Raw genomic sequence first — 24,967 nt, 5'->3', positions numbered from 1 at the left:
TAACATGTAAGTCCCTAGCTTCCACAGGCTGTACTCTAGCAGCTCATACCCTTTTATCCCCCAGCTGTTGAAAACTAGTCTTAAATGACAGAGCTTGTAAAATTTGCTGTTCTTGCAAAATAATAGGTCATAAGGCTAACTGCTATTTCTGCTTTTGTAAGCAAACTCGCTTACTTTGCTAAAAAAAGATGACTAGGATAACTGTAAGATAAATATGTTAAAATAGGACACCACACACACATACACATTGGCAGAATACATGTAATCTTGTGGGTTTTGCCTTTATAAGCCCTGGGCTGATATGGCTAGCTGCTACATCTTGGGAGTGCTCTCAGTTACACTCCTGGTGCCATGATAGCAGTATTTAATAAAGCCTCTTCTTATTAAAATGTATCCACTGTCATGGTAAATCTCTGAGTGATTCCCAGACCCTAGCAACTCCAACCTACCGAGCTGCTTGCAAGCTGTGCAGTGTACTCCAGGTCACCAGCACTGTGTCACCATGCTGAGGTGGACTTTGGTACTGCAGCTGTCTTTGAGCCATTTCTGCTCCTTTAAGTTAACCCCAATAAAATTCACTGGTCACCAAATTTGACTTTAGTGGCATTTGTACTTTGGTCTGTAGTGAGATCCCCATCTGGGGTAGAACGTATGTAGTTGCTGTGCCCCTGTAAGGATTAGGCACCTTTTTCCTTAACAGTGGGACTAGTGCCAGGGTCTTAGGCATAGCAGACAAAGACGGCGCTAGATCTTGAGCTCTCATTGTGGTTGTACTTTATTATTTTATATTTTTAACACTGCCTGACCCTGAACTCACTATTCACCTTAAGACAATCTTGAACTTCAAACTTCTTGTCCACATATCCTGACTGTTGGACTCACTGACATGTGCTATCCACATTTGCTTCATTTAAACTTAACGATCGAACTTAGAGCTTTGTATATACTACATGTGTACTCTATCAACTGAACTACATCCCAGACCTCACTATTGTTTCTCCATTTACAGCACACTGACCTACACTGTTGGTCCTCAGGAATTAGCCTCTGAAGTGCTGTGATTATCTAAGTGTATATCATCATATGGAGTCAAATTGTATGGTTCTAATGGTAATAATGTTAAACATCTGAAAGCATTTATATACCCATGTGGTAAATTATCCATCCAAATGCTATTCATTTTAAAGCTGTCACCTTAATCACTGAATTGAAACAGAATGTTACTATATATTTTAAATATAATTTGCCAGAAAAAAAGTTTTGCAAATATTTTTCCCAGCCTACCACTAGCTTTTCACTTTTTTTAAAAAGCCCTAGCTATATATACCAAGATTTAGCAGTGATTATTATTCTTGGATTTTGATTTATTTATTTTAGGTATGAGCACACTATAGCTATCTTCAGACACACCAGAAGAGGGCATCAGATCCCATCACAGATGACTGTGACCACCATGTGGTTGCTGGGAAATGAACTCAGGACCTCTGGAAGAGCAGTCAGTGCTCTTAACCACTGAGCCATATCTCCAGCCTCCTTTTCATTTTTTTTTTCATGTAGTATTTCATGTAGCTATTGAAGTAGCTTAGAAGTAACATATTAACAAAAATAAAACAATGTAAAAACCCAAATAACAAAATCCAATAGCTTCAATAAATAATTGTGAAGGGATTACTCATTACAACCATGTTTATACCAACATCAATGAAGAATGAATTCTGCATCCCTTATCACAGATAGCTAAAAACTACATATAATTGCAAATTTTGTGACTTATGTTCTAGATGGAACATTCTGGAGACTTGCTTTCAAACCAATGTATAGTGGTGAATTTTTTTTTTGCTAGTTTCACTTTATTTTTAGGTAGTTTTTATTTCATTTTTTTGCAAATTTACTTTTGTCACTTTTTAAAAATTGGATATTTCTTTATTTATATTTCAAATGATATTCCCTTTGCTAGTTTCCTGTCCATAAGCCTCCTATCCCCTCCCATTCCCCTTCTTCTATAAGGGTGTTCCTCCCCTGATCCACCCCCTCTTTCTTCCCCCCTCCTCCGATATTTCCTTACATTGGGGGTTCAATCTTGGAAGGATCAAGGGCTTTTCCTTCCACTGTTGCCCCAAAAGGCCATCCTCTACTACCTATGCAGTTGGAGCCCAGGGTCATTCCATGAATAGTCTTTGGGTAGTGGTTAAGTCCAGCTCTGGTTGATTGCCATTGTTGTTCTTACGGGGTTGCAAGCCCCTTCAGCTCTTTCAATCCTTTCTCTAATTCCTCCAACAGGGGTCCCGTTCTCAGTTCAATGGTTTGCTGCTAGCATTTGCCTCTGTATTTGACATGCTCTGGCTGTGCCTCTCAGGAGCAATCTATATCTGGTTCCTGTCAGCATGCACTTCTTAGGTTATCTAGTTTTGGTGGTGAGATATATATATATATGTATGTATATGTATATATATATGTATGTATATGTATATGTGCTTATGTGTGTAAACATATATATTTATGTATGTATACACACACATATATATACACACATACATACATATATATGTGTATATATACATATACATACAGACAGACATGCATATATATATATATATATCTGTCTGTCTGTATGGGCCACAGGTGGGGCAGGCCCTGAATGTCTGTTCCTTCAGTCTCTGCTCCAAACTTTGTCTCCATATCCCCTGCTATGAATATTTTTACTCCCCTTTTTAAAAAGGACTGAAGCATCTACATTTTGGTCATCCTTCTTTTTGAGCTTCATGTGGTCTGTGGATGGTATCTTGGGTAATTTGAGCTAATATCCACTTCTCAGTGAATGTATACCATTTGTGTTTTTCTGTGATTGAGTTACCTCACTCAGGATAATATTTTCTAGTTCAATGCATTGGCCCATGAATTTCATGAAGTCATTGTTTTTGATCTCTGAGTAGTACTCCATTGTGTAGATACACCACATTTTTTTAATCCATTCCTCTGTTGAAGGGCATCTGGGTTCTTTCCAGCTTCTGGCTATTATAAACAAGGCTGCTATGAACATAGCAGAGCATTTGTCTTTGTTATATGTTGGGGCATCTTTTGGGTATGTGCCCAGAAGTATAGCTGGGTCCTCAGGTAGTGCAATGTCCAATTTCCTGAGGAACCTCCAGACTGGTTGCACCAGTTTGCAATCCCACCAAAAATGGAGGAGTGTTCCTTTCTCCACATCCTGGCCAGCATCTGTTGTCACCTGAGTATTTTATCTTAGCCATTCTGACTGATGTGAATTGGAATCTCAGAATTGTTTTGATTTGCATTTCCCTGATGACTAAGGATGATGAGCATTTCTTTAGGTGCTTCCCAGTCATCCATATTCCTCAGCTGAGAATTTTGTTTAGCTCTGTACCCCATTTTTTAATAGGGTTATTTGGCTCTCTGCAGTCTAACTTCTTGAGTACTTTGTACATATTGCATATTACCCCCCTATCAGATATAGGATAGGTAAAGATCTTTTCCCAATCTGTTGGTGGCCATTTTGTCCTAATGACAGTGTCCTTTGCCTTACAGAAGTTTGTAGTTTTATGAGGTTTTATGAGGTCCCATTTGTTGATTCTTGATCTTAGAGCATAAGCCATTGGTGTTTTGTTCAGGAAATTTTTCCCAGTGCCCATATGATCAAGACTCTTTCCCACTTTTTCTTCTATTAATTTGTGTGTATCCGGTTTGATGTGGAGGTCCTTGATCGACTTAGACTTAAGCTTTGTACAAGGCGATAAAAATGGATCGATTTGCATTCTTCTACATGCTGACCTCCAGTTGAACCAGCACCATTTGCTGAAAATGCTTTCTTCCATTGGATGGATTTACCTCCTTTGTCAAAGATCAAGTGACCATAGGTGTATGGGTTCATTTCTGGATCTTCAATTTTATTCCACTAATCTACCTGCCTGTCTCTATACCAATACCATACAGTTTTTATCTCTATTGCTCTGAAATACTGGGATGGTGATTCCCCTAGAAGTTCTTTTGTTGTAAAATATAATTTTCATTAACCTGGCTTTTTTGTTATTCCACACCAATTTGCAAATTGCTCTTTCTAACTCTATGAAGAATTGTGTTGTAATTTTGATGGGGATTGCATTGAATCTGTAGCTTGCTTTTGGCAAAGTGACCATTTTTACTATATTAATCATACGAATCCATGACAATGGGAGGTCTTTCCATCTTCTGAGATCTTCTTCAATTTCTTTCTTCAGAGACTTGAAGTTCCTGTCATACAGATCTTTCACTTGCTCAGTTAAAGTCACACCGAGGTATTTTATATTATCTGTAACGATTATGAAGGGTGTCATTTCCATAATTCCTTTCTCAGCCTGTTTACAGTTAGAGAAGAGGAAGGCTACTGATTTGTTTGAGTTAATTTTATACCCAGGCACTTTGCTGAAGTTGTTTGTCAGGCTTAGTAGTTCTCTGGTGAAACTTTTGGGGTCACTTAAGTACACTATCATATCATCTGCAAATTTTGACTTCTTCCTTTCCAATTTGTATCCCTTTGACCTCCTTTTGATGTCCGATTGTTCTGGCTAGCACTTGGAGTACTATGTGTAGGGAGAGCGTGGGCAGCCTTGTCTAGTCCCTGATTTTAGTGGGATTGCTTCAAGTTTCTCTCCATTTAGTTTAATGTTAGCTATTGGTTTGTTGTATATGGCTTTTACTATATTTAGGTATGGGCCTTGAATTCCTATTCTTTCCAGGACTTTTATCAAATTTTGTCAAATGCTTTCTCAGCATCTAATGAAAAGATCATGTGTTTTTTTTTTTCCTTTGAGTTTGTTTATATAATGCATTACGTTGATGGATTTGCGTATATTTAACCATTCCTGGACTGAAGATTACTTGATCATGATGGATGATAGTCTTGATGTGTTCTCGGATTCGGTTTGTAAGAATTTTATTGAGTATTTTTCCATCCATATTCATGAGAGAAATTGGTCTGAAGTTCTAGTTCTCTGTTGGGTCTTTGTGTGGTTTAGGTATAAGCGTGATAGTGGCTTTATAAAAGGACTTGGGTACTGCTCCGTTTGTTTCTATTTTGTGGAATAGTTTGGACAGTAATGGTATGAGGTCTTCTATGAAGGTCTGATAGAATTCTGCACTAAACCCATCTGGTCCTGGGCTCTTTTTGGTTGGGAGACTTTTAATGACTGCTTCTATTTCTTCAGGAGCTATGGGGTTGTTTAAATGGTTTATTTTTTCCTGATTTAACTTTGCTACCTGGTATTTGTCTAGAAAATTGTCCATTTCCTCCAGATTTTCCAGTCTTGTTGAATATTGGCTTTTGTAGTAGGATATGGGGATTTTTTAAATTTTCTCAGATTCTGTTGTTATGTCTCCCTTTTCATTTCTGATTTTATTAATTTGGATACACTCTCCGTGCTGTCTGGTTAGTCTGACTAACAGTTTATCTATCTTGTTGACTTTCTCAAAGGACCACCTCCTGGCTTTGTTAATTCTTTGTATAGTCCTCTTTGTTTCTACTTGGTTGATTTCAGCCCTGTTTTTTATTATTTTGTGCCTTCTACTTCTCCTGGTTGTATTTGTTTCTTTTTGTTCTAGAACTTTTAGGTGTGCTGTCAAGCTACTAAGGTATGCTCTCTCCTGTTTCTTTTTGGAGGCACTCAGAGCTATGAGTTTTCTTCCTCTTAGCACTGCTTTCGTAGTGACCCATAAGTTTGGGTATATTGTGCCTTCCTTTCCATTAAATTCTAAAATGTCTTCAATTTCTTTATTTCTTCCTTGAACAAGTTATCATTGAGTAGAGTGTTGTTCAACTTCCATGTATATGTGAGCTTTCTGTCGTTTTTATTGTTATTGAAGACCAGCCTTAGTCTGTGGTGATCTGATAGGATGCATGGGATTATTTCTATCTTCTTGTATCTGTCAAGGCCTGTTTTGTGACCGATTATATGGTCAATTTTGGAGAGGGTACCATGAAGTGCTGAGAAGAAGGTATATTCTTTTGTTTTAGGATGAAATGGTCTATAAATATCTGTTAATTCCATTTGGTTTGTAACTTCTGTGATTTTCTCTATGTCTCTGCTTAATTTCTGTTTCCATGTTCTGTCTACTGATGAGAGTGGGGTGTTGAAATCTCCTACTATTATTGTGTGAGGTGCAATGTGTGATTTGAGCTTTAGTAAGGTTTCTTTTATCAATGATGTGCCCTTGCATTAGGAGCATAGATATTTAGGATTGAGTTCAACACTGTGGATTTCTCCTCTGATCGACATGAAGTGTCCTTCCTTATCTTTTTTGATGACTTTTGGTTGAAAGTTGATTTTATTCAATATTAGAATGGCTGATCCAGCTTGTTTCTTTGGACCATTTACTTGGAAAGTTGTTTTCCAGCCTTTCACTCTGAGGTAGTGTCTGTCTTTGTCTCTGAGGTGTGCTCCCTGCATGCAGCAAAATGCTGGGTCCTCTTTATATATCCAGTCTGTCTTTTCATTGGGGAATTGAGTCCATTGATGTTAAGAGATATTAAGGAATAGTGATGGTTGCTTCCTGTTATTTTCTTTGTTAGAGGTGGATTTATGTTTGTGTGTCTCTCTTTTTTTGGGGTTGCTGCAAGATTACAGTTTTGCTTTTTCTAGGTTGTACTTTCCCTCCTTGTGCTGGAGTTTTCCATCTGTTATCCTTTGTAGGGCTGGATTTGTGGAAAGATACTGTGTAAATTTGGTTTTGTCATGGAATATCTTGGTTTCTCCATCTACGTTAACTGAGAGTTTTGCTGGCTATAATAGCCTGGGCTGGCATTTGTGTTCTCTTAGGGTCTGTATGACATCTGCCCAGGATCTTCTGGCTTTCATAGTCTCTAGTGAGAAGTCTGGTGTAATTCTGGTAAGTCTGCCTTTATATGTCACTTGACCTTTTTCCCTTACTGCTTTTAATATTCTTTCTTTGTTTTGTGCATTTGGTGTTTTGACTATAATGTGAAAGGAGGAATTTCTTTTGTTGTCCAATCTATTTAGAGGTCTGTATGCTTCTTGTATGTTTATGGGCATCTCTTTTTTTCGGTTAGGGAAATTTTCTTCTATGGTTTTGTTGAAGATATTTACTGGCCCTTTGAGTTGTAAGGCTTCACTCTCTTCTATACCTATTATCCTTAGGTTTGATCTTCTCATTTTGTCCTGGATTTCCTGGATGTTTTGTGCTAGGAGCTTTTTGCATTTTACGTTATCTTTGATGGTTGTGTCGATGTTTTCTATGGCATTTTCTGCCCCTGACATTCTCTCTTCTATCTCTTGCATTCTGTTGGTGATGCTTTCATCTAGAACTCCTGATCTCTTTCCTAGGTTTTCTATCTCCAGGGTTGTCTGTCTTTGTGCCTCCTTTATTGTTTCTATTTCCATTTTAAACCTTGATGATTTTGTCCATTTTCTTTACCTGTTTGGTTTTTGTTTTCCTGTAATTCTTTAAGGGATTCTTTAAGGGATTTTTGTGTTTCCTCTTCAAGAGCTTCTATTTGTTTACTTGTGTTGTCCTGTATTTCTTTAAGGGAGTTATTTATGTCCTTCTTAAAATCCTCCATCATCATCATAAAATGTGATTTTAAATCTAAATCTTGCTTTTTCAGTGTGTTTAGACATCCAGTATTTGCTTTGGTGGAAGAACTGGACTCTGGATGCCAATTACTCTTAACCTCTGTTGCTTAGGTTCTTGTGCTTGCCTCTCACCATCAGGTTGTCTCTGGTGTTGGCTTGTCTTGCTGACTCTGAAAGTGGCTTGGCCCTCCTGTAGGCCTGTGTATCAGCACTGCTGTAGACTTGTTTTCTTTCAGCAGAATCTGGGATCAGAGAGCTTTGCTATCAGGTGTGTTGGCCTCCTAGGGACTGGCTTTCAGCTCTTGGCACAGGCAGAAACCAGAAGAGTCCTGCCCCTGACTGCTCCTAGGTCCCTGTGCTTAGGAGGCACAGATGGCACTAGGCAATTTCCTCTTGGGTCAGGAATGTGGGCAGAAAGTTATTTGTGGACTCTGGGTTCTCAGGAGTGTCTGCATTTCTGAGGATCCAGCTCTCTCCCCCACGGGATTAGTGGTAAATATGTTGTTGGCTGGAGTTCCTCTTTACAAAGGCCTGCTTTTCACTTCTTAATAGGGCTTTTACTTTTGTTTGTTTGAGGTAGAATCTATTATATAGCTCTGGCTGTCCTGGAACTTGCTGTGTAGACTAGGCTGGCTTTAAATGTAGAGAGCCACCTGTCTCTGCACCGCTAGTGTTGGATTAAAGGTATGAGCCACCTTTTTGTTTGTTTTGTTTGTTTTGAGATAAGACGTTGCTGAGTAGCCTTGTCTGGCCTGGAACTCATTATGCAGAGATTATGACAGGGCTTGTTTAGGGAGAAATGACTTAGTGACATCAAGTCTCTAACATGCATGCTACAGCACAACTGGGCCTTCTTAAACTTCTTTCAGGAATACACTGTGTACTTCTCAGTGCATCAATATCATATATATATATATTTGTTAAATTTATTCATTAAGTATTCTTAATTTATTAGACTGTCTATAATAAGCATGTGAGATGTATGTGTGCATACATGCCATGGCCCCAATGTAGAAGGCAGAGGATAACTTTGTCCAGTTGATTTTTTCTTTTTACCTTTATATGAGTTTAGGAAATTGAATTATGGTTGTCAGGTATTTATCATCAGGCAGTAAGCACCTTTACCTGCTAAGCCATCTTGCCCCATATTCATGTTTTGGTTTGGTTTCTTATTTTTAGATAGGGTTTCTCTATGCTGCCTTGGCTATTCTGGAACTTGCTCTGTAGACCAGGCTCTTGAACTCACAGAGATCTACTTTCTTCTGCCTCCCAGATGCTGGGATTAAAGGCATAGAATACCACTGCCTGGCCTATTTTCATACTTTATGATGCTATCATAGAAGACATTGTAAATTCAATTTGTTACTTATTACATTTATTATGTACATGTGGGTCTACATACAACAGAATGTAACTGGAAGGCAGAGGACAACTTGTAGGATTCTGTTCTCTCTTTTTATCATGAAATGGAACCAGGCCATTCAATCTGGTAGCAAGCATCTTTATCTTCTGAGCCATCTTGTTGGCCTTAAATTAGATTTCTATTTGTTGGCTGCTAGATAGAAATCTAGAAACTTCATTAGGTTCACAAATTAGCTCCAGGAGCTTTTCTTTAGTTACCTTAAGAGCACCTCACCTTGAGTTGAGAGGCCAGCCTGGTCTACAAATCTGGGTTCCAGGACAGCCAAGGCTACACAGAGAAACTCTGTCTCAAAAACTAATCAATGAAATGAAGAAACAAAAACCAGGAGTACCTCACTTTGATGGGGCATGGTGTCTCATTTCTTTAACATCAGCACTCTAAAGGCCAAGATAAGAGGACTACTATGGGCCAGCCTGGGTTATAAACTGAGACCCCCCACACCCCGCTCCCCAATCTTGACAAAACAATTCAAACAAGACCTTGTCTCGTAGGCCAAGTACTTAGTGTCCTTGTACGTACTAGATTATGATACCTACCAGCATTTGCAACAAGCAGCAATGGCAGTCTTCCTCTTTCTACGTCATCTTTGATCAGTTTCTCAAGAAAGGCAACGTCCTATGACCAGCAAACAAACCACAGAAATATGAAACAACCAGTATAAAAGGTATACATTGAAAAATTATGACTGTGTGTGTGTATACACATAAATGAGTGTACACATGGTTACTAGAGCACATATGCATGGAGGTCAAAGGTCAACCTGAGGGTTGTTCCTTAAGAGCCAGTTAGCTTGATTTTTGAGACGGAGGCTCTCACTGACCTGAAACTTGGCTACATGGCTATGCAGCAAAGTCCATGGATTAACCTGACTGCATCTCCCCAGCTATGGGGTTACAAGCACGTTTTTTTTTTCTTGTTGGTGTTGTTTTGAGATAGTATTTCACCATCTAACTCTGGCTGGTCTGAAACTTGCTATGTATGCCAGACTGGCTTTGACTTACGGAGATCCACCTTCTCTACAGCTCAAGTGCTGGGATTAAGAGTACTAGGATTAAGGGTAAGTACTATCTACCACACCCAGCTGAGTTCTTCATTTTTAAAAATTGTAACTGTAATATTAGTGATTTTTAAAATATGAATTCTGGGGATTGAACTCAGGTCCTCATGTTTTCTTGAAAAGCACTTTACCAATTGAGCTATCTCCCCAATCTACTCATCAGTCTCATAAGGCCTAAGCTGGCTTTGAACTCCTGACTCCTGCTTCTACTTTGTGAAGATATAGACCATATTTGGTTCTATGTGGTACTCAGGATCAAATCCAGGGCTCTGTGCATACTAGGAAGCACTATGGAGACCTAAGCTAATGCCCAGTGAAAATTATGAATTCTAAAAGCACAGATGTCTCAAAATTAATAACTTGAATCAAGTTTTTTTCATATTAGGATAACTATTTACTCTTGAACTTCAGACTTAAAACATTCAAATTTTATTAATACATATAAGAAAAGTATTTTAAAATCACTATATGCTACCTGGACAAAATTCATACTCAAAAAACATTAGTTTTCTTGTGATTTAGAAAATTTAGAGTTCTAAACTCCTTTTATTTTATTTTAGGCAGGGTCATAAATAAAATAAAATAAAAATAACTCCTATAATATTAATAAATGTTCATTTGAAACACATTTACAACCTTTCCAAGAAGAGAATTTATTTTTTACTTTTTTTGGTATCATTGAGTTATTTTTCTATTAATATTAAAACTTTAATATTAAAGCATTCCTCCTACAGAAATTTCACTATTCAAATACATTTTTTAACAATTTTGCTTTCCATAAAAACAGATGACAAAATCCATTTTCCTAATAGATTAATTAGAAACAAATTAGATAAAAGGTAAAAGCTGTACATGTGCAAGACTAATATTCCTAGTTTTATACATTTACATTTAGCTGGGCACTGGTGGTGAGGCACATATCTTTAATCCTAGCACTCAGGAGGCAAGGGCAGGTGGATCTCTGTGAGTTCAAGGCTAGCTTGGTCTACAGAGTGAACTACAGGACAGCCAAAGATACCCAGAGAAACCCTATTTTGAAAACCAAAACTAAAGAAACAAACAAAACAACATTTACATTTAAAGAATATAACTTCTCACTCCCCCACAGACCAGAAAACTATTTTGAAAGTAGAAATGGAGAATCCTAGAGTTTTTCCTTCCTGTCTGCTTCGGTATTGTGTGTCTAAAAACTTATCACAATTCAACCCTAAGATTATAATGAAGGACTTCAAGTCTGCTCACTCACAGTGTAGAAGGACCACAATTCTCAAGCCAGCCTGGCACCCCAGGAAGACCTTGTTATGCTTAGTTAGGATATACAATGATGAAAGGGCTGAGGAAGAGTGTGTCCTCGGCATATAGGAGGCCTTAGAACCAAACACTCCTCCTCCCACCACTCCAGAAGAAGCAGGCAAAGAAATAATACAGAATCCCGGGAGAGCTACAAGGTCTGGTCTTCATTCAAATACAAAAGCACACAGCACCACAATGGGAGAAACGAAGCAATACATGGGTAGGTGAGCTAATAGTCATCCTGAGGTCAGCAAGCAGAATGCCAGATAAAAGAAAGACATGGTTTCAGAACACAAGTCTATCCCACCGTCAAACCGAAAGGAGAACTCACCATCTGATGCTGGGATCCAAACATAGTGTTACAGGGCACACGGCACAGGCAGGGGAAGGGCAAGCCAAGCTGCAAGAAGAAACACACTGTCTACTTATGAGTGTGAGAGACTGAGCAACAGAGACAAACCACAAGCTATTCTTTAAAAACAGAGAACTTGCTGTTTGCATCTCTTGGTCTTCTGGCTGCTGCACCTGGTCCCCCTCTTCACCCCACCTCTCCTTCTCGCACATGGTTCTCCTGCTCAGGGTCATGAACACTCTAGATTCTCCCAGAGGTCCCTGCCTCTGGCTTTGCTCTCCCATGTGTCTTTAATAAACTTTCTTTTCCACAGTAAAAAAACAAAAACAAAACAGAACAGAGACCTTAGTGGGGTCTAATGGTATATGAGCGTTATCTTACTACTGAGCCTGAAGATCACGTCACATGTCAGCCTGGCCCATACATGTACAATAAGACCCTGCCTTTAAGATTAAAAAAAACCTTTCCCTTCAAGAACTCAAGTTTTATAAATATATATTAGAGGATATTTGGAAAGTTAAACTCTCACTCCAAAAGGTGACTTAACAATCTAAACATCTCCAAATTACGTAGTCTATAATATGCCAACCCCCCACCCCCGAAAAGGAGAAAACTACTAGGCACACTACATTCTGAGGTGAGGAGGGTAATCTGGGATTCTTCCCCAATCATTCAGAGAACATTATCATATCTATGGGTCCTCTACCCCTAAAAAATAAGAAATATAGATCAGCAAAAGAATATTGCTTAAAAGAAGCAAAGTCAATGCCATAAATGAAGAAAAGTTGTCAAACTAATTTTGTTAACATTAAATTCCTAATGTTCAGTTTTAAAACACAGGGAGCTTTAGTTTTAGGAACCATAAACAGATTCAGCATTAAAAAAATACAGTGAGTGTTTCACTCACATATTCCCTCTAGAAAAGACTTTTCATAGCATGCTTTCCTTTGGCAGTAGCAGGGATTGAGCCTAGAGCCTAGGAATGCTAGGCCAAGGGCACAGCTACTGAGCTATACTTCATCCCTTCCTTAAGATACGTAAAAAGCAAAGCAAAAGAAAGATCCACTTCAGATGTGATCAGAGTATGGTGCCAAAAGCCTAAAGTCCTAGTGCTTGTGAGTCTAAGGAAGGACGATGGCCAGTTCAGAGCCATCCTATCTACAAAGTGAATTTGACACCAGTCTGGGCTACACTCAAAACAACACATTCAAAAAATTACTTGGGTGTGGTGGCTCACATCTGGGCAGTCCTCTTGCCTCTACTTTCCAAGCTCTAGAATTGTTGTACCACCACCAAGCTCACTGAAACATCATTTTTCTTTTCTGTTTTTCATCATGCTACATACTTCAAGTTAGCTGGCCTGTAAGTCTCTGTACAATTCTCCTGTCTCCATACCGATCTCATGCTGGTATTACAGAAGTATGTCAGGCTTCCTTGTGTGGCCATCAGGTTCATGCAGCAAATGCTTTTATGCAGTAAATCATTCTGCCAGCCCACAGTGCTGTACTACTTGTGTAATTAAAGAAAAAGCATATAAAGAGACCTTTTATCAACTTGACACAAATAGCAGACAGAGAAATGAAACTATATGCTTTAAATAAAAGCACAAATGTAGCATGTCTTGACAGACTTGCATATGTCGGTAAAATGTGTTTTAAAAAAGTTTAAAACGCACAGCATTGGGACTGAAGGCACAGTTGAGTGTGTACAGTCCTTGCTTAGCATGTATGAAGCCTTGAGTTGAGCTCTAGCAATACAAATCAAAAACAAATCACATGATACAGTTTCTGATGGCTCAAGTGTAAAAAGTACTTGTTATTTGGGTTTAGTTCCTGACAGACATACTGAGATGTTTACAGTCGCCTATACACCAGTAACAGGGCATGTTACACCCTCTTCTGGTCACTGTGGCAACCTGCATAAATGTGGTACAGACACAGACAATGCAGACAAATACGCACGCACGCACACACCCAAGTAAAAAGAAATAGTCCCTCTACCTCTGGGACTGGGGAGATGGCTCAAAGGTAAAACACTTGTTAAACAAGTGTAAGGACTATAGTTTGGATGCTCCTTAGAAACCTACGTAAATGTCAGGTGGGATTAGTCATCCATTTGTAATTCCAGTCCTGAAAGACAGAGACAGGGAACCTGCTCTAGGTTTGACTAAGAGACTCTTGATTCAATGAATGAGATGAAAGAATAATATTTGAGGATGACTCCTGACATCAACCCTGGGCCTCCATGAATATGTATGTACCTACTGACACACATATAAAAACATGCATACACACATACACATGAAAAAAATGAGAGGTGTTAAAAACAGCAACCACCTTTTTTTACATTACCTGATTACAAAGGTACGGGCCCAGGCCAGGTCTAGCAGCAGCACTAAGATATATGATAGGCTTTTTGTTATACAACACGTTGAATCCATCCACTACAAAGTCTTCATAGCGAGAATGAATGGCAAGCCTACAGATCTTAGCAAGTCCTTCCCTCTCTTTCTCATGGAAATAAGCACATCCATTTTCGTACCTAGTAAGAGATCATGTATGTTAATGTACTCTTTTTTAATTTTTAAAAATATTTTATTTTACACCTTACACCAATTAGAATGGCTAAGATCAAAAACTCAGGTGACAGCACATGTTGTCAATAATGTGGAGAAAGAGGAATATTCCTCCATTACTATTGGGACTGCAAACTGGTACAACCACTCTGGAAAACAATCTGGAGGTTCCTCAGATATCTAGGAATAGATCTACCTGAAGACCCAGCTATATGACTCCTGGGCACATACCCATCATGCCACAGGGCACATGCTCCACTATGTTCATAGCGGCCTTATGTGTGATAGCCAGAAGCTGGAAACAATCCAGATGTCCCACAATGGAAGAATGGATACAAAAAATGTGGTTCATTTACACAATGGAATTTATTCAGCTATTAAGAACAAGGGAGGACATCATGAGTTTTGCAGGCAAATGGATGGAACTATCATCCTGAGTGAGGTAACTCAGACCCAAAAGGACATAAATGGTATACACTCACTAATAAGAGAATATTGGCCAAAAAAGTACAGAATGCCCAGTATGCAAACTATACAACTCAAGAAGGTTAACAAGCCGAAGGGCCCAAGAAAGGATGCTTCACTCTCACTAGGGAAGCAGAAGAAAGCAGAGCAGAGGGAGGGAGAGGGGGAGGGATCTGGGTAGGAGAGAAGAGAGGGAGGGGAAAGGGGGAATATGATCATGCATTATATGGGAAGGGGATAGGAGTGAAGTCCTGAAGGCCAGCAGAATGAATGGAAACAGGCAACCTTGGGAGGTGAGAGGTGCGGTGACCCTTTAGAATGTACCAGAGACCTGAGAAGTGAGAGACTCTCAGGACTCAAAAGAGAGGGACCTTAGATGAAATGCCCAACAGTGGGGAGAAGGACATTGTAGAATCCACCTCCAGTAGAAAGGGCATCAAGTGGAGGGATGGGGTTACCATCCCACAGTCAAAAACTCTGACTCAGAATTGTTCCTGTCTAAAAGAACTGCAGGGTCAAGAATGGAGAAGAGACTGAGGGAAAGGCAGTCCAAGAGACCTGCACAACTTGGGATCCATCTCAAGGGGAAGCTCCAAGGACACTATTAACTGATGTTATGAAATGCTTACAGACAGGAGCATATAGCATGGCTGCCCTACAAGAGGCACAACAAGCAGCTGACGGAGACAGACACAATGAACTATGGTTGAATTAGGGAAAGGCTGGAACAAGTTGGGAGGATGGCGACCCCACAGGAAGACCAGCAGTCTCAATGAACCTGGACCCCTGAGATCTCTCAGACACTGAGCCACCAACCAAGGAGCAGACACCAGCTGATATGAGGCCCCCAACACATATACTGCAGAGAACTCCCTGGTCTGGCCTCAGTGAGAAAAGAGGCATCTAATCTTCAAGAGATTGGAGCCCCAGAGAGTGGGAAGGCCTGGCGGGGTAGAGTGGGGTGGGGGTGGGTGGGAACATCCTCTTGGACACCAGGGCGAGGGCAGTTGGGGGGGAAGATGGGATGAGGAACTGTTGGGAGGACGGATGGGAGGGAGATAATGGCTGGACTGTAAAAAGAAAGATGAAAGACAATAAAAGAAAATATTCTATTTTTCATGCATGCATGTATGTATGTGTACCACATGTAAATAGTACCCAAAGAGGCCAGAAAAGTCATCAGATCCCCAGAACTGGAGTTACAGACGGTTATGAACAGCCATCTGGGTGCCAGGAAGCAAACCTAGGTCTTCTAGAAAAGCAGTCAATGCTCTTAACTGATCAGTCACCTCCAGCTACATATTAATGTATTCCTATTTCTACTTAGTTCTGATTTTTTTTCAGTAGTAGAAAATCATGAAAACAATTCTTTTCTCATAGATACTACTCTTAGATCAGGCAGAAAAAAACGCAAAAGAGAAACCCCCTTCATTTTCAAGGGAGAGCTACTTATTGCTCAGGTACAAGTTACGAAGGAAAGAAGCAAAGACTGGCATCCCTACCTAACTGTAGAAAATGCAGTGAGCAGAAACGATGGGAACAAAGACTAGAAGTCCAGACGTAAAAAGCCTGAAGACAATGGCTCCTGACTGTGCCACACAAAGGCTAACACTCCAGACTGACATGATTGTTAGGAATTTTAGCACTAAGACCTCAAAAATAAATGAAGCATTAATGCGTTCATTTCATCCTTGACTCAAAGAGCTACCTATGCTCTCCCCACTTACTACAGGATAATACCAGGGCATGGGAAGAGTGAGATCCATAAGGAGCACCACAAAGCATTCCTCACAACCCACCTCTGATTGGATTTACCTTTATCAGGATTAAAAACCTGTAAGGGTAGCTTGGAAAGGTGGCTGATCAGTTGAGAGCACTGGCTGTTCTTCCAGAGAATCATGGCAGTACCCACATGGCAGCTTATCTGTAATTCTAGTTTCAGGGGATTTGACCTCCTCTTTTGGCTTCCTTGGGCACTGTACACACATGGTGCATATTCATACATGCAGTCAAAATACTCATTTATGTTTAAAAAAAAGGCAGAGCTGGGTGGGGTGTAGTGCTGCCTGCCTTTAGTCTCAGCACTTGGGAGAAGAGGCAGGCAGATCTCTGTGATTTGAGGCCATCCTGACCTACCCATCACGTTCTAATAGCCAGGCTACACAGAGACCCTGTCACAAATAAGTAACTCTAAAATCCAACAAACAAACAAACACATCCCTCATAATGTCTTTACCATAAATAGATGGATCCTTAAAAGAAAAATCCTGCAACAAAGCCCAGTTCATAACATCCTTACCTGAAAATCCGGCATAGCCATAAGGTAGTGTCAGAAAGTATCCTGGTTGTAAGTTTTCTTAGCTTCTCTTTATCCAGAGTTGAAATATAGGCACCCAGACTATGACCCAACAAAGCCATGTGACCTTGTTCTCCAATATTCTGGATTCTGTTAATCAAAATTCATTAGAGTATTAAAAATTGATTACTGTCAAAGCATAGAAAGAGGGCGAGGATAAAACAGTGTTTCACAGAAATGTGGCAAACTGTCAATTTACTTCATGTCCTATAGAGAAATTCAGAAAATGTCCTCAAGATGCTAAAAGTTTGGGAAGAAAAATACTTTAAAAGTTGAGTCCTAAAGGATAAATATCCTTCTCTTTACTGACAATGCAAACAGTTCTTAAGTTTTCTTAAAATACCATCCTGTGGAGCTACAGGAGAGCTGGGAAGATGGCGCCGAGGTTCAAGAGCTCAGCTACTCGGGAGAGGACCCAGTTCTGTTCCCAGCACCACATGGTGGGCCACAATCATCTGTAACCTGCCTGAGGAGATCAGACACACACTTCTGACTTCTGCAGGCACCAGCATGCAAGTGGTGCACAGACATTTATGAAGGCAAAACACGCACAGCTAAAATAACGATGATGTGAGGCTGAACTTCAGAGGGTGATGTATCTCAGTTGTGGGTGCCAGCTTCCATGGACATGCATACATTCATTCACACAGAAACATACACATAAAGTCTTTTAAAAAGTCTTTATTAACCCTTTTTAAAAAAGGTTCTAAAGCTTTTACTTGAAACCTTGTCCATGTGAGGGAAGTGTTCTGCCATTGAGCTACACCCCCAGTATCAAGTCTTTAAAAATATAAAAAGACATAATCTAGTTTGTAAGAAAAATATTATACCTCCCACTCATCTATCACTCATCAGATATCCTTAAGTTTGCTAATATCATTGAAGCAAAGGTATGGGGAAAGTATCCTCACTCATGGTCTGTGAGCTAAGAACTGGATTACCTCCTAGGAACAATATTTGACTCTACTAAAATTACAAATACATACATGCACTATCTGGCCCAGCATCCTGCCTCTATGACTTGTACCCTTGTCCCCTGTGAGAAATGACATATGTTTAAAGTTATTGACTGCAGCAATGTTTATATCAGTAAAATAGGAACACAAAATAAAATTCTATTCATCTATTCAAAGTAAAATAAAGTTGCTCTTAACAAAGGGAAATCTCCTTCTGTGGCATGCAATGAAGTCAAGACCCACGAGGAGAAAGCCAGGGTGAATAGTATGTAAGTGCTGGAGGGGTGTGTATGGATGTTTTGCTTTGATACACAAACAGATAAAATATCTGTGGAAGAATAAACTGGTCATTGTCAATGGCCACAGGTAGGTTCTATGTTTTAGTACTGGGAATTAAAACTCAGGACACACATGTGCTACCAGAGCCTAGAGAACTATTTTCTTATCTTCTCAACTTTAGTCTGCTTTGCTTTTGTCTTGCTATGCAGACCTACACTAATTTCAAACTTGTGACCCCCTTGTTTCTGCCTCCAGAACATTAAGATTACAGATGTGTCCCCAGTTTACCTTTTGTCTTTTGAAAAAGGAAAATATATTACTGACAGCAAAATGAAGATATACTCATTGAAATATATTAGACAGATGAATAAATAAAAGGTTATTCACAGACAATTCAGGCTTTCATTAATCAACTTTAACTGTAGTAATTCTTAGCAAGCTAAAGCAAAAATAGAAAAGTATATGGCAACATCAGTTCTTCTAGTGGCTCTTCATAAGACCTAATACTGTAAAAATGCCAAGATCTATTTTAGTATATAAAAATATCAATGTAACTTTTAATGAAATTAATTACTCTTAATGAAATTTCTTTCTTGAGTAACTCATGAGAATGGAGTCTAGAACAGACTTTCTTTTTGTTTCATTTTGTTTTGTTTTGCTTTAGCTGGCCTAGAACTTGCTCTGTAGCCCAGGCTGGCCTCAAACCCACAGAGGTCCGAGTGCCTCTGCTCCCTGAGTCCTAGGACTAAAGGCATGAGCCATCATAGCCCTGCCAAGAACAGACTTTCAAAGCAAGCGGCCAACAGCCCTTCATTACCGGGTGCTCTGGGGCTCCTCATCTTCGTCTCCATGCATCAGATTCTGAACTAACTGGAGGATGCTCACCATATCTTGCCCACTGCAGAACAAAAAGGGTTAGGTGGGTAGAAAGAACACATAGTCCCATCCCCTCCATTTCCCAACTGTTTCTCTCATTCAAACTAACTTGAAGGGTTTTTTCTTGTTGTTTTGTTTTTCCTTTTTAAACATTTGGTAGCTTGCTTAGAAGACAAAATATTTAGAAACAGTTTACACATTTTTTAAAACCTTCAAATTATATAACTTATGATTCCTTTTTTTTTTAAGAAAAAAAGCAAACTCACTTTATTTTAAAGACAATGATTGGCATACAGAAGGTATGCACCAGCATAAAGTAAAGGTTCATGAAAAGCATTAAAATTCATTATAAATTAATGTATTGGGGTTGGGGATTTGGCTCAGTGGTAGAGCGCTTGCCTAGCAACCGCAAGGCCCTGGGTTCGGTCCCCAGCTCCGAAAAAAAAAATTTATTAAATAGGTATTTGGTATATGTGATGGTTTTATTAGATAGTACTCATATTTATTGCCAGCCCCTCCCCCAAAGTGAAAACAAATCAGAAAAAAATCTCCTGACTTCAATTTACACTAAGTAATTTACTTCCCCAAACGTGTGTCTGTTCTGAGGCGTGACACGTGACACAGCTTGGCTGGTCACTCTCCATCAATCATAATATGACAGGACACAGAGGCTAAAGTGGCTCATCATAACTTGTTTTATGTTAAAATGTACAGCTTTTTACTTTTTTCTCTGTGAAGTGACTGACTAAAAAGAGAACGAGATAAACACAAGAGTGCTGCTGGCTCCTGTTTTGTACAAGGTCACGCCTAGCTGTCACCAGTCCAGGGTACAAAGACTACAAAAGGAAGCAACATAAACAGACACAAATAACTTTCCTACTTTTTACATGTGGCGATGTGTAAGCTTGGTTTGAGCTATTCACAAGCTGCTTTTCTATGTTTCCTTAAAAAGTAACTCCAATATTTTATAAAGATAGAAAAAAAATCTACAGATGGAATGAAAATGTAAAGTTAGAGGCATTTCCATAAAATAGCAACTTTACACCAAATTCACTACTTTTTTTTAAATGCTGCCAAGTATTTGAACATATATGAAATGCTTCAAAACCTGACAGGTAAACAGAGATATGTTACTTATGATTCTTTGACCCAAATTTATTTGATTTTTGAAAATATTTCCAATATTGCTCTAACCATATTTCTATAATAGATCATTTCATTCTTGAAGGAGAGAATTTTTAATAAGGTATGTTTTAAGAGACAGTCTTTGTAAGAGTGCTAGAAGGTTATAAAACCAACAAAATTCTAATGACACAGGTATATCTACCTTATTTTCTTCCTGGGGAGTCTTGTCCAATTGAACCAACAGCTTTAAACATGTAATTTATTTCCAACTCTTATCCAAGTTGGAAAATTTGAGATTTGCTTAGAGGATAAATAAATAGGCTGACTGACTTTATACAACATATGCTGTTAACTATTCATTATATGAGATGGAAACAGAAGGAAAATGTCACTGACTAAAACAGTATGAAATGCAAGGCAATTTGTGCTACATAAAATGTAAAAATACTCTATTAATAAGAAAATTAGTGGCCAGTAGTGGTGGCACACACCTTTTAATCCCAGCACTCAGGAAGCAGAGACAGGTGGATCTCTGAGTTCGAGGCCAGCCTGGTCTACAGCCAGAGGTATACAGAGAAACCCTGTCTTAAAGAAACAAACAAAACCTGATAAAAATCTTCTCTTAAAAAGAATCAGTGGAGGAATATAGTAGGGAGTTGTAGAGAGCTTGTCTAGCATGTGTGAATGCTAAATTCAATCTCTAGGACCACAAAAATAGTAGTAAAAAAAAAATTATAAAAGAAACACTAAAACAATGGTCCAAACTCTTCTCTGAAAAGGTGCTAACCTGCAAACAAAATGTTCTGATCCTTTACAGCTCCAAGAGATAAGGGCAGGGAAAAAGCTGAAGCAACTTTGCTACTATCCTTGTGATCTTGAGTTAGAGATCCAAAGTGCCAGAGCCCATGCGTATAGTACGGGGTGGAGATAATTCGTGCCTGTAAAGCACTTATGGCTTCATATGGTAGCCATTAGTGTGATGAAGTATAAACACTCCTGACCAGCACTAAAATGTTTTTAATGTGCTGCCATTCTGAAAATTTCAGATGTTCTTGGGAGATCTAGATACTTTTGTGTAATTAAGAGAATTAAGTTCTTGTCCTTTCACATCTGGAACAGGAGACAGATCTGCTTCCTGTTCTGAATGGTTAGAAAGTACTACAGGCTTAAAAACAGCAGGATTCATGCTACAAGCAGGAAGGACTAAAACCATTAGTACCTGGGTGTGTTAGGCATGATATTTACTGTATGGTGTGATACTTCCTCAATGCTTTTCTTATACAACTTATATTCAGGTCAAAGGACAATTTAAGGGAATTATACTATTGACCTAAGTGCAGTTTCCTGGTCATAAAAGAAAAACTGTTTGCCTCAAGGAAGTTGAGCTACAACTTTAATTGTAGACTTATTAACATTCTGTGAAAATGACGGCTAGCTATTTCTTTTTCACTACTAATTGATAATTTGCTTTAGCTTCAAACAAATTAATCATCCCAGCAATGATTAAAGCTGACATTTTTCTTTTATTTACTATTTTTTTTAACTTTCTTTCTTTTTTTGGGGGGGGGGGGATGTAACCTTAGTTGTCTTGGAACTCCCTATGTTGAAAAGGCTGGCTTTCAGCTCATGAGTTCTGTCTGCCTCTGTCTCCTGGGTGCTAGGATTAAATGCATACACCACTGTGCCCTACTCATTGACTGTATTATAAACATAAACTGTACTGAACTAAAATATTTCTTACAATAAAACTCAGTCTACAAGAGAGATTACAGATTTCAAGAATGAACCATTTTGCTATCCCAGTTTTGCTCATGGGTTATAGTTCTGGAAGGGGGACCAGGTATGGTAGAACATGCCTGTTAATCTAGTACTCAGAAGAATGAGGTCAGACAAGCGCAGGCTAACAAAAAAAGTTCTGGGAGAGAAAGAAGCTAATAGGCTCCCCATTATCACCAACCAGCCAATTAACTTGGTACTCATTCAAGGCAAACTTTTAAGGAAATAATGGTAAAATTTTGGGCTAAGAAAAATGTGTATTCTAACTAAGGTATTTGTTCTCCCTGGTACCTACCTGCCTTGGAGTGGTCCTGGAATATCCTCAGGCACTGGTTTCTTTCCACTTTCTTCCTCTATTCTTCTGGTTTAAAGGAAAGAAAAAGTGGACTGTATGTTTTAACCAATCAAGTTTCTAACATATGGACATGTGACTTTACCTAGAACATTCAGTGACTTATGGAAGATTTCAAACCCGTTTATTTCATTTCCCTAGACCTCAAATATTCTTAAGAGTTTCAGGAAAAGAATATAAAAAAAACCACTTCAAACAATGGCTTCATCAGTTGGTTCCCTATGTGACTGAACCTACACTAAAATGTATTTAAATATTCAAATCAACATATTCCATAAACAACTGGCAGAATTGAAAGGTCCTTCCCAAAATTTCAAGTACTTTCATTGCAAAGCACCTTCTGCCCAATATCTAGCTTTAAAGCCAGCAAAAACTGACATTCTAGAGGTAGGAGGCACCTAAAACAGGAAGAACCAAGAACCACCAGATTCAAAACTGGCTGGATCCACTCATTATGGTGGCCATGCTCATGCTCACCTTGGGCTGTTCTCCAGCATCCGCATCGCCTCTTTCAAGTTTTTTCCCATTTCAGCTAATGTAGGGTCTGCTATCTAAAACAATCAAAATAGGGTAAAATTTTAACATTCCTGTATTGCCATTTTTTATTTATTCCAAAAATATAATATCTCTTTGTACCCTAGAACTCATGGCAATTCTGCCTCGACCTCTTAAGTACTGGGATTACAAGCCTAAGCTACCAAGTCTGACTTGGTCTTTTTACCTGTTACATAATTCATTCAGAAAAATCAAATGCAAGGCAACTTCCCTTGGATTTACTATAAAAAGCATAGATTTACTGTAACATACAACAGTATAGCATACAAAGTAAAATCTCCCAGCCTTAACCTTTAGCAGAACCTATTTTCATCTTACATACACCTCTCCAGTTTGCCAACTTTACAGTATAACCCCAGCCAACATGACTGCTTCATTCTTCTGGTGGTTACACCTTATTCTATCCCACATATAATTTACTTAACATGTATGGAAACTACAGCAAAACAATCTGCCCATAAGCCCAGAGATGATGGCTCTGTCTGGAGAAAGAGGTCTAAGTGGTGGCCTCTAGAATAGCAAGTGTGCTGAGGGAGCATTTCTGCTTGTCCCTGTCTGCTCCTTTTCGACTGTAGTGCCATATGTGTACATTAATCTCCCTCCAAAAAGAAACCAAAGTAGTCTTAATTCTTAAAAAGTTTACAGTTATTAATATACCTTTCATGGCAGTTAAATTTTTTAAATTAAAATTCAGCTACATCATGTCACCACTCCCTCCAATTCCCCCACCTGTCCCCCCCAACTTCTCCTTAGCTCCCTTAAATTCAAGGCCTCCTTTTCTTTACTTATTATTGCTATATACACACACATATTCAAATAAATATAAAAATTTCACCTGCTGCTCTCTTTGCTCCTCTCTTTGCTCTCTTGCTCTTCCCCTCTTCCCCTTTGTCCCTTCTCTCCCCATTCCCTTCCCAACTTCTCTCCACGTGCTCATGGCTGGCCTTTACTCTCTTCTACCTTTCTTCTCTTATTAAACCTCTCCATGTGGAAAAAAAAAATTTCACCTGCTGAGCCCACGATAATGATGATGATGATGATGATGATGGTGATGATTTGTGTGTGTGTGTGTGTGTGTGTGTGTATGTGTGTGTGTGTGTGTGTGTATCGGTGGCCAGAGTCCAGAACAGGGAAACAGATCCCTAGAGCTGGAATTAAAGGTAATTGTGAGACATTTAATGTGGGTATTGGGAACTGAACTCAGGTCCTTTCTATAGCCCCAAATTATTAATTCATGTAGAATTAAAACATACAAAAGGGCCTTGTGAGATGGCTCAGCAGTTAAAGTACTTTTTACCAAGGCTGGTAACCTAAATTTGATCTCTAACCCACATGATGTCAGAAAAGAACCTAAGACACACATACATGGTCATGTATGGACACGGGCACATGGGCACACGGACGCACAGATGTGCGCGCGATCCGCATAATGAGTAAAACAAACCCACACATTTCTCTTTCTTCTTAATCTCCATAATTTTTAGAGAAGTCACATCTTCTACAGCCAGCCTATAGAACTATCTGTCAGTTAGTACCCCTACATTGCCTCAACTTTATCAAGAAGTTCTACTCAGTTTACCAATATCAGAAACAAGAAATGTTAAATTTTAGATAAGACCTTAGGAATCTAGTTCAGAGTTCTTGTAAGCCTTACAACAAATGGGAAGGAGGCCAGGTGTATGAGCGATCCCAGGTCTTGATAAGCTAAAATGGAGGATTTCCTCAAGTTTGAGGCCAGCTTGAGCTATAAAGTGGGCTACTGTCTTAAACAAACAACTGGCTGGTCTGAAGAGATGGCTCAGTAGATAATACATTTGTTTGGCAAGTGTGAAGCCCCAAGTGTGAATCCCCAGAACCCATTAAAGGCCACACATAGTTGTGGATCTGTAATCCACTTCCTACAGCAAGATAGGAGGTAGAAAAAGGAGAATACATGGAAGTTTA

General features: G+C 39.1%; 1 protein-coding gene across 6 annotated transcripts in view; it reads right to left on the bottom strand.

Moving 5' to 3' along the window:
* Pdxdc1 (pyridoxal-dependent decarboxylase domain containing 1) overlaps positions 1 to 24,967 on the bottom strand; it is an 88,169-nt gene that overhangs the window by 49,247 nt on the left and 13,955 nt on the right. For 3 of the 6 annotated variants that reach the window (XR_015630718.1, XM_087572652.1, NM_001134961.1), the window contains exons 2-8: positions 22,946 to 23,019; positions 22,412 to 22,477; positions 19,157 to 19,237; positions 17,048 to 17,194; positions 14,060 to 14,249; positions 11,688 to 11,756; positions 9,543 to 9,621 (exon numbers count right to left, since the gene is read on the bottom strand). Coding sequence is in view for 5 of the 6 variants with exons in the window: in XM_087572652.1 (XP_087428778.1) it covers positions 9,543 to 9,621; positions 11,688 to 11,756; positions 14,060 to 14,249; positions 17,048 to 17,194; positions 19,157 to 19,237; positions 22,412 to 22,477; positions 22,946 to 23,019 (706 nt within the window). In the remaining variant the exon portion in view is untranslated. The remainder of the gene's footprint in view (positions 1 to 9,542; positions 9,622 to 11,687; positions 11,757 to 14,059; positions 14,250 to 17,047; positions 17,195 to 19,156; positions 19,238 to 22,411; positions 22,478 to 22,945; positions 23,020 to 24,967) is intronic. The other 3 variants (XM_087572654.1, XM_087572653.1, XM_087572655.1) reach the window with 2 other exon arrangements.

This window comes from Rattus norvegicus, chromosome 10, assembly GCF_021556685.1.
Source record: "Rattus norvegicus strain SHRSP/BbbUtx chromosome 10, alternate assembly SHRSP_T2T, whole genome shotgun sequence".
In the NCBI taxonomy this organism is placed as follows: Eukaryota; Metazoa; Chordata; class Mammalia; order Rodentia; family Muridae; genus Rattus; species Rattus norvegicus.
This window is presented reverse-complemented; position numbering and strand designations above follow the sequence as displayed.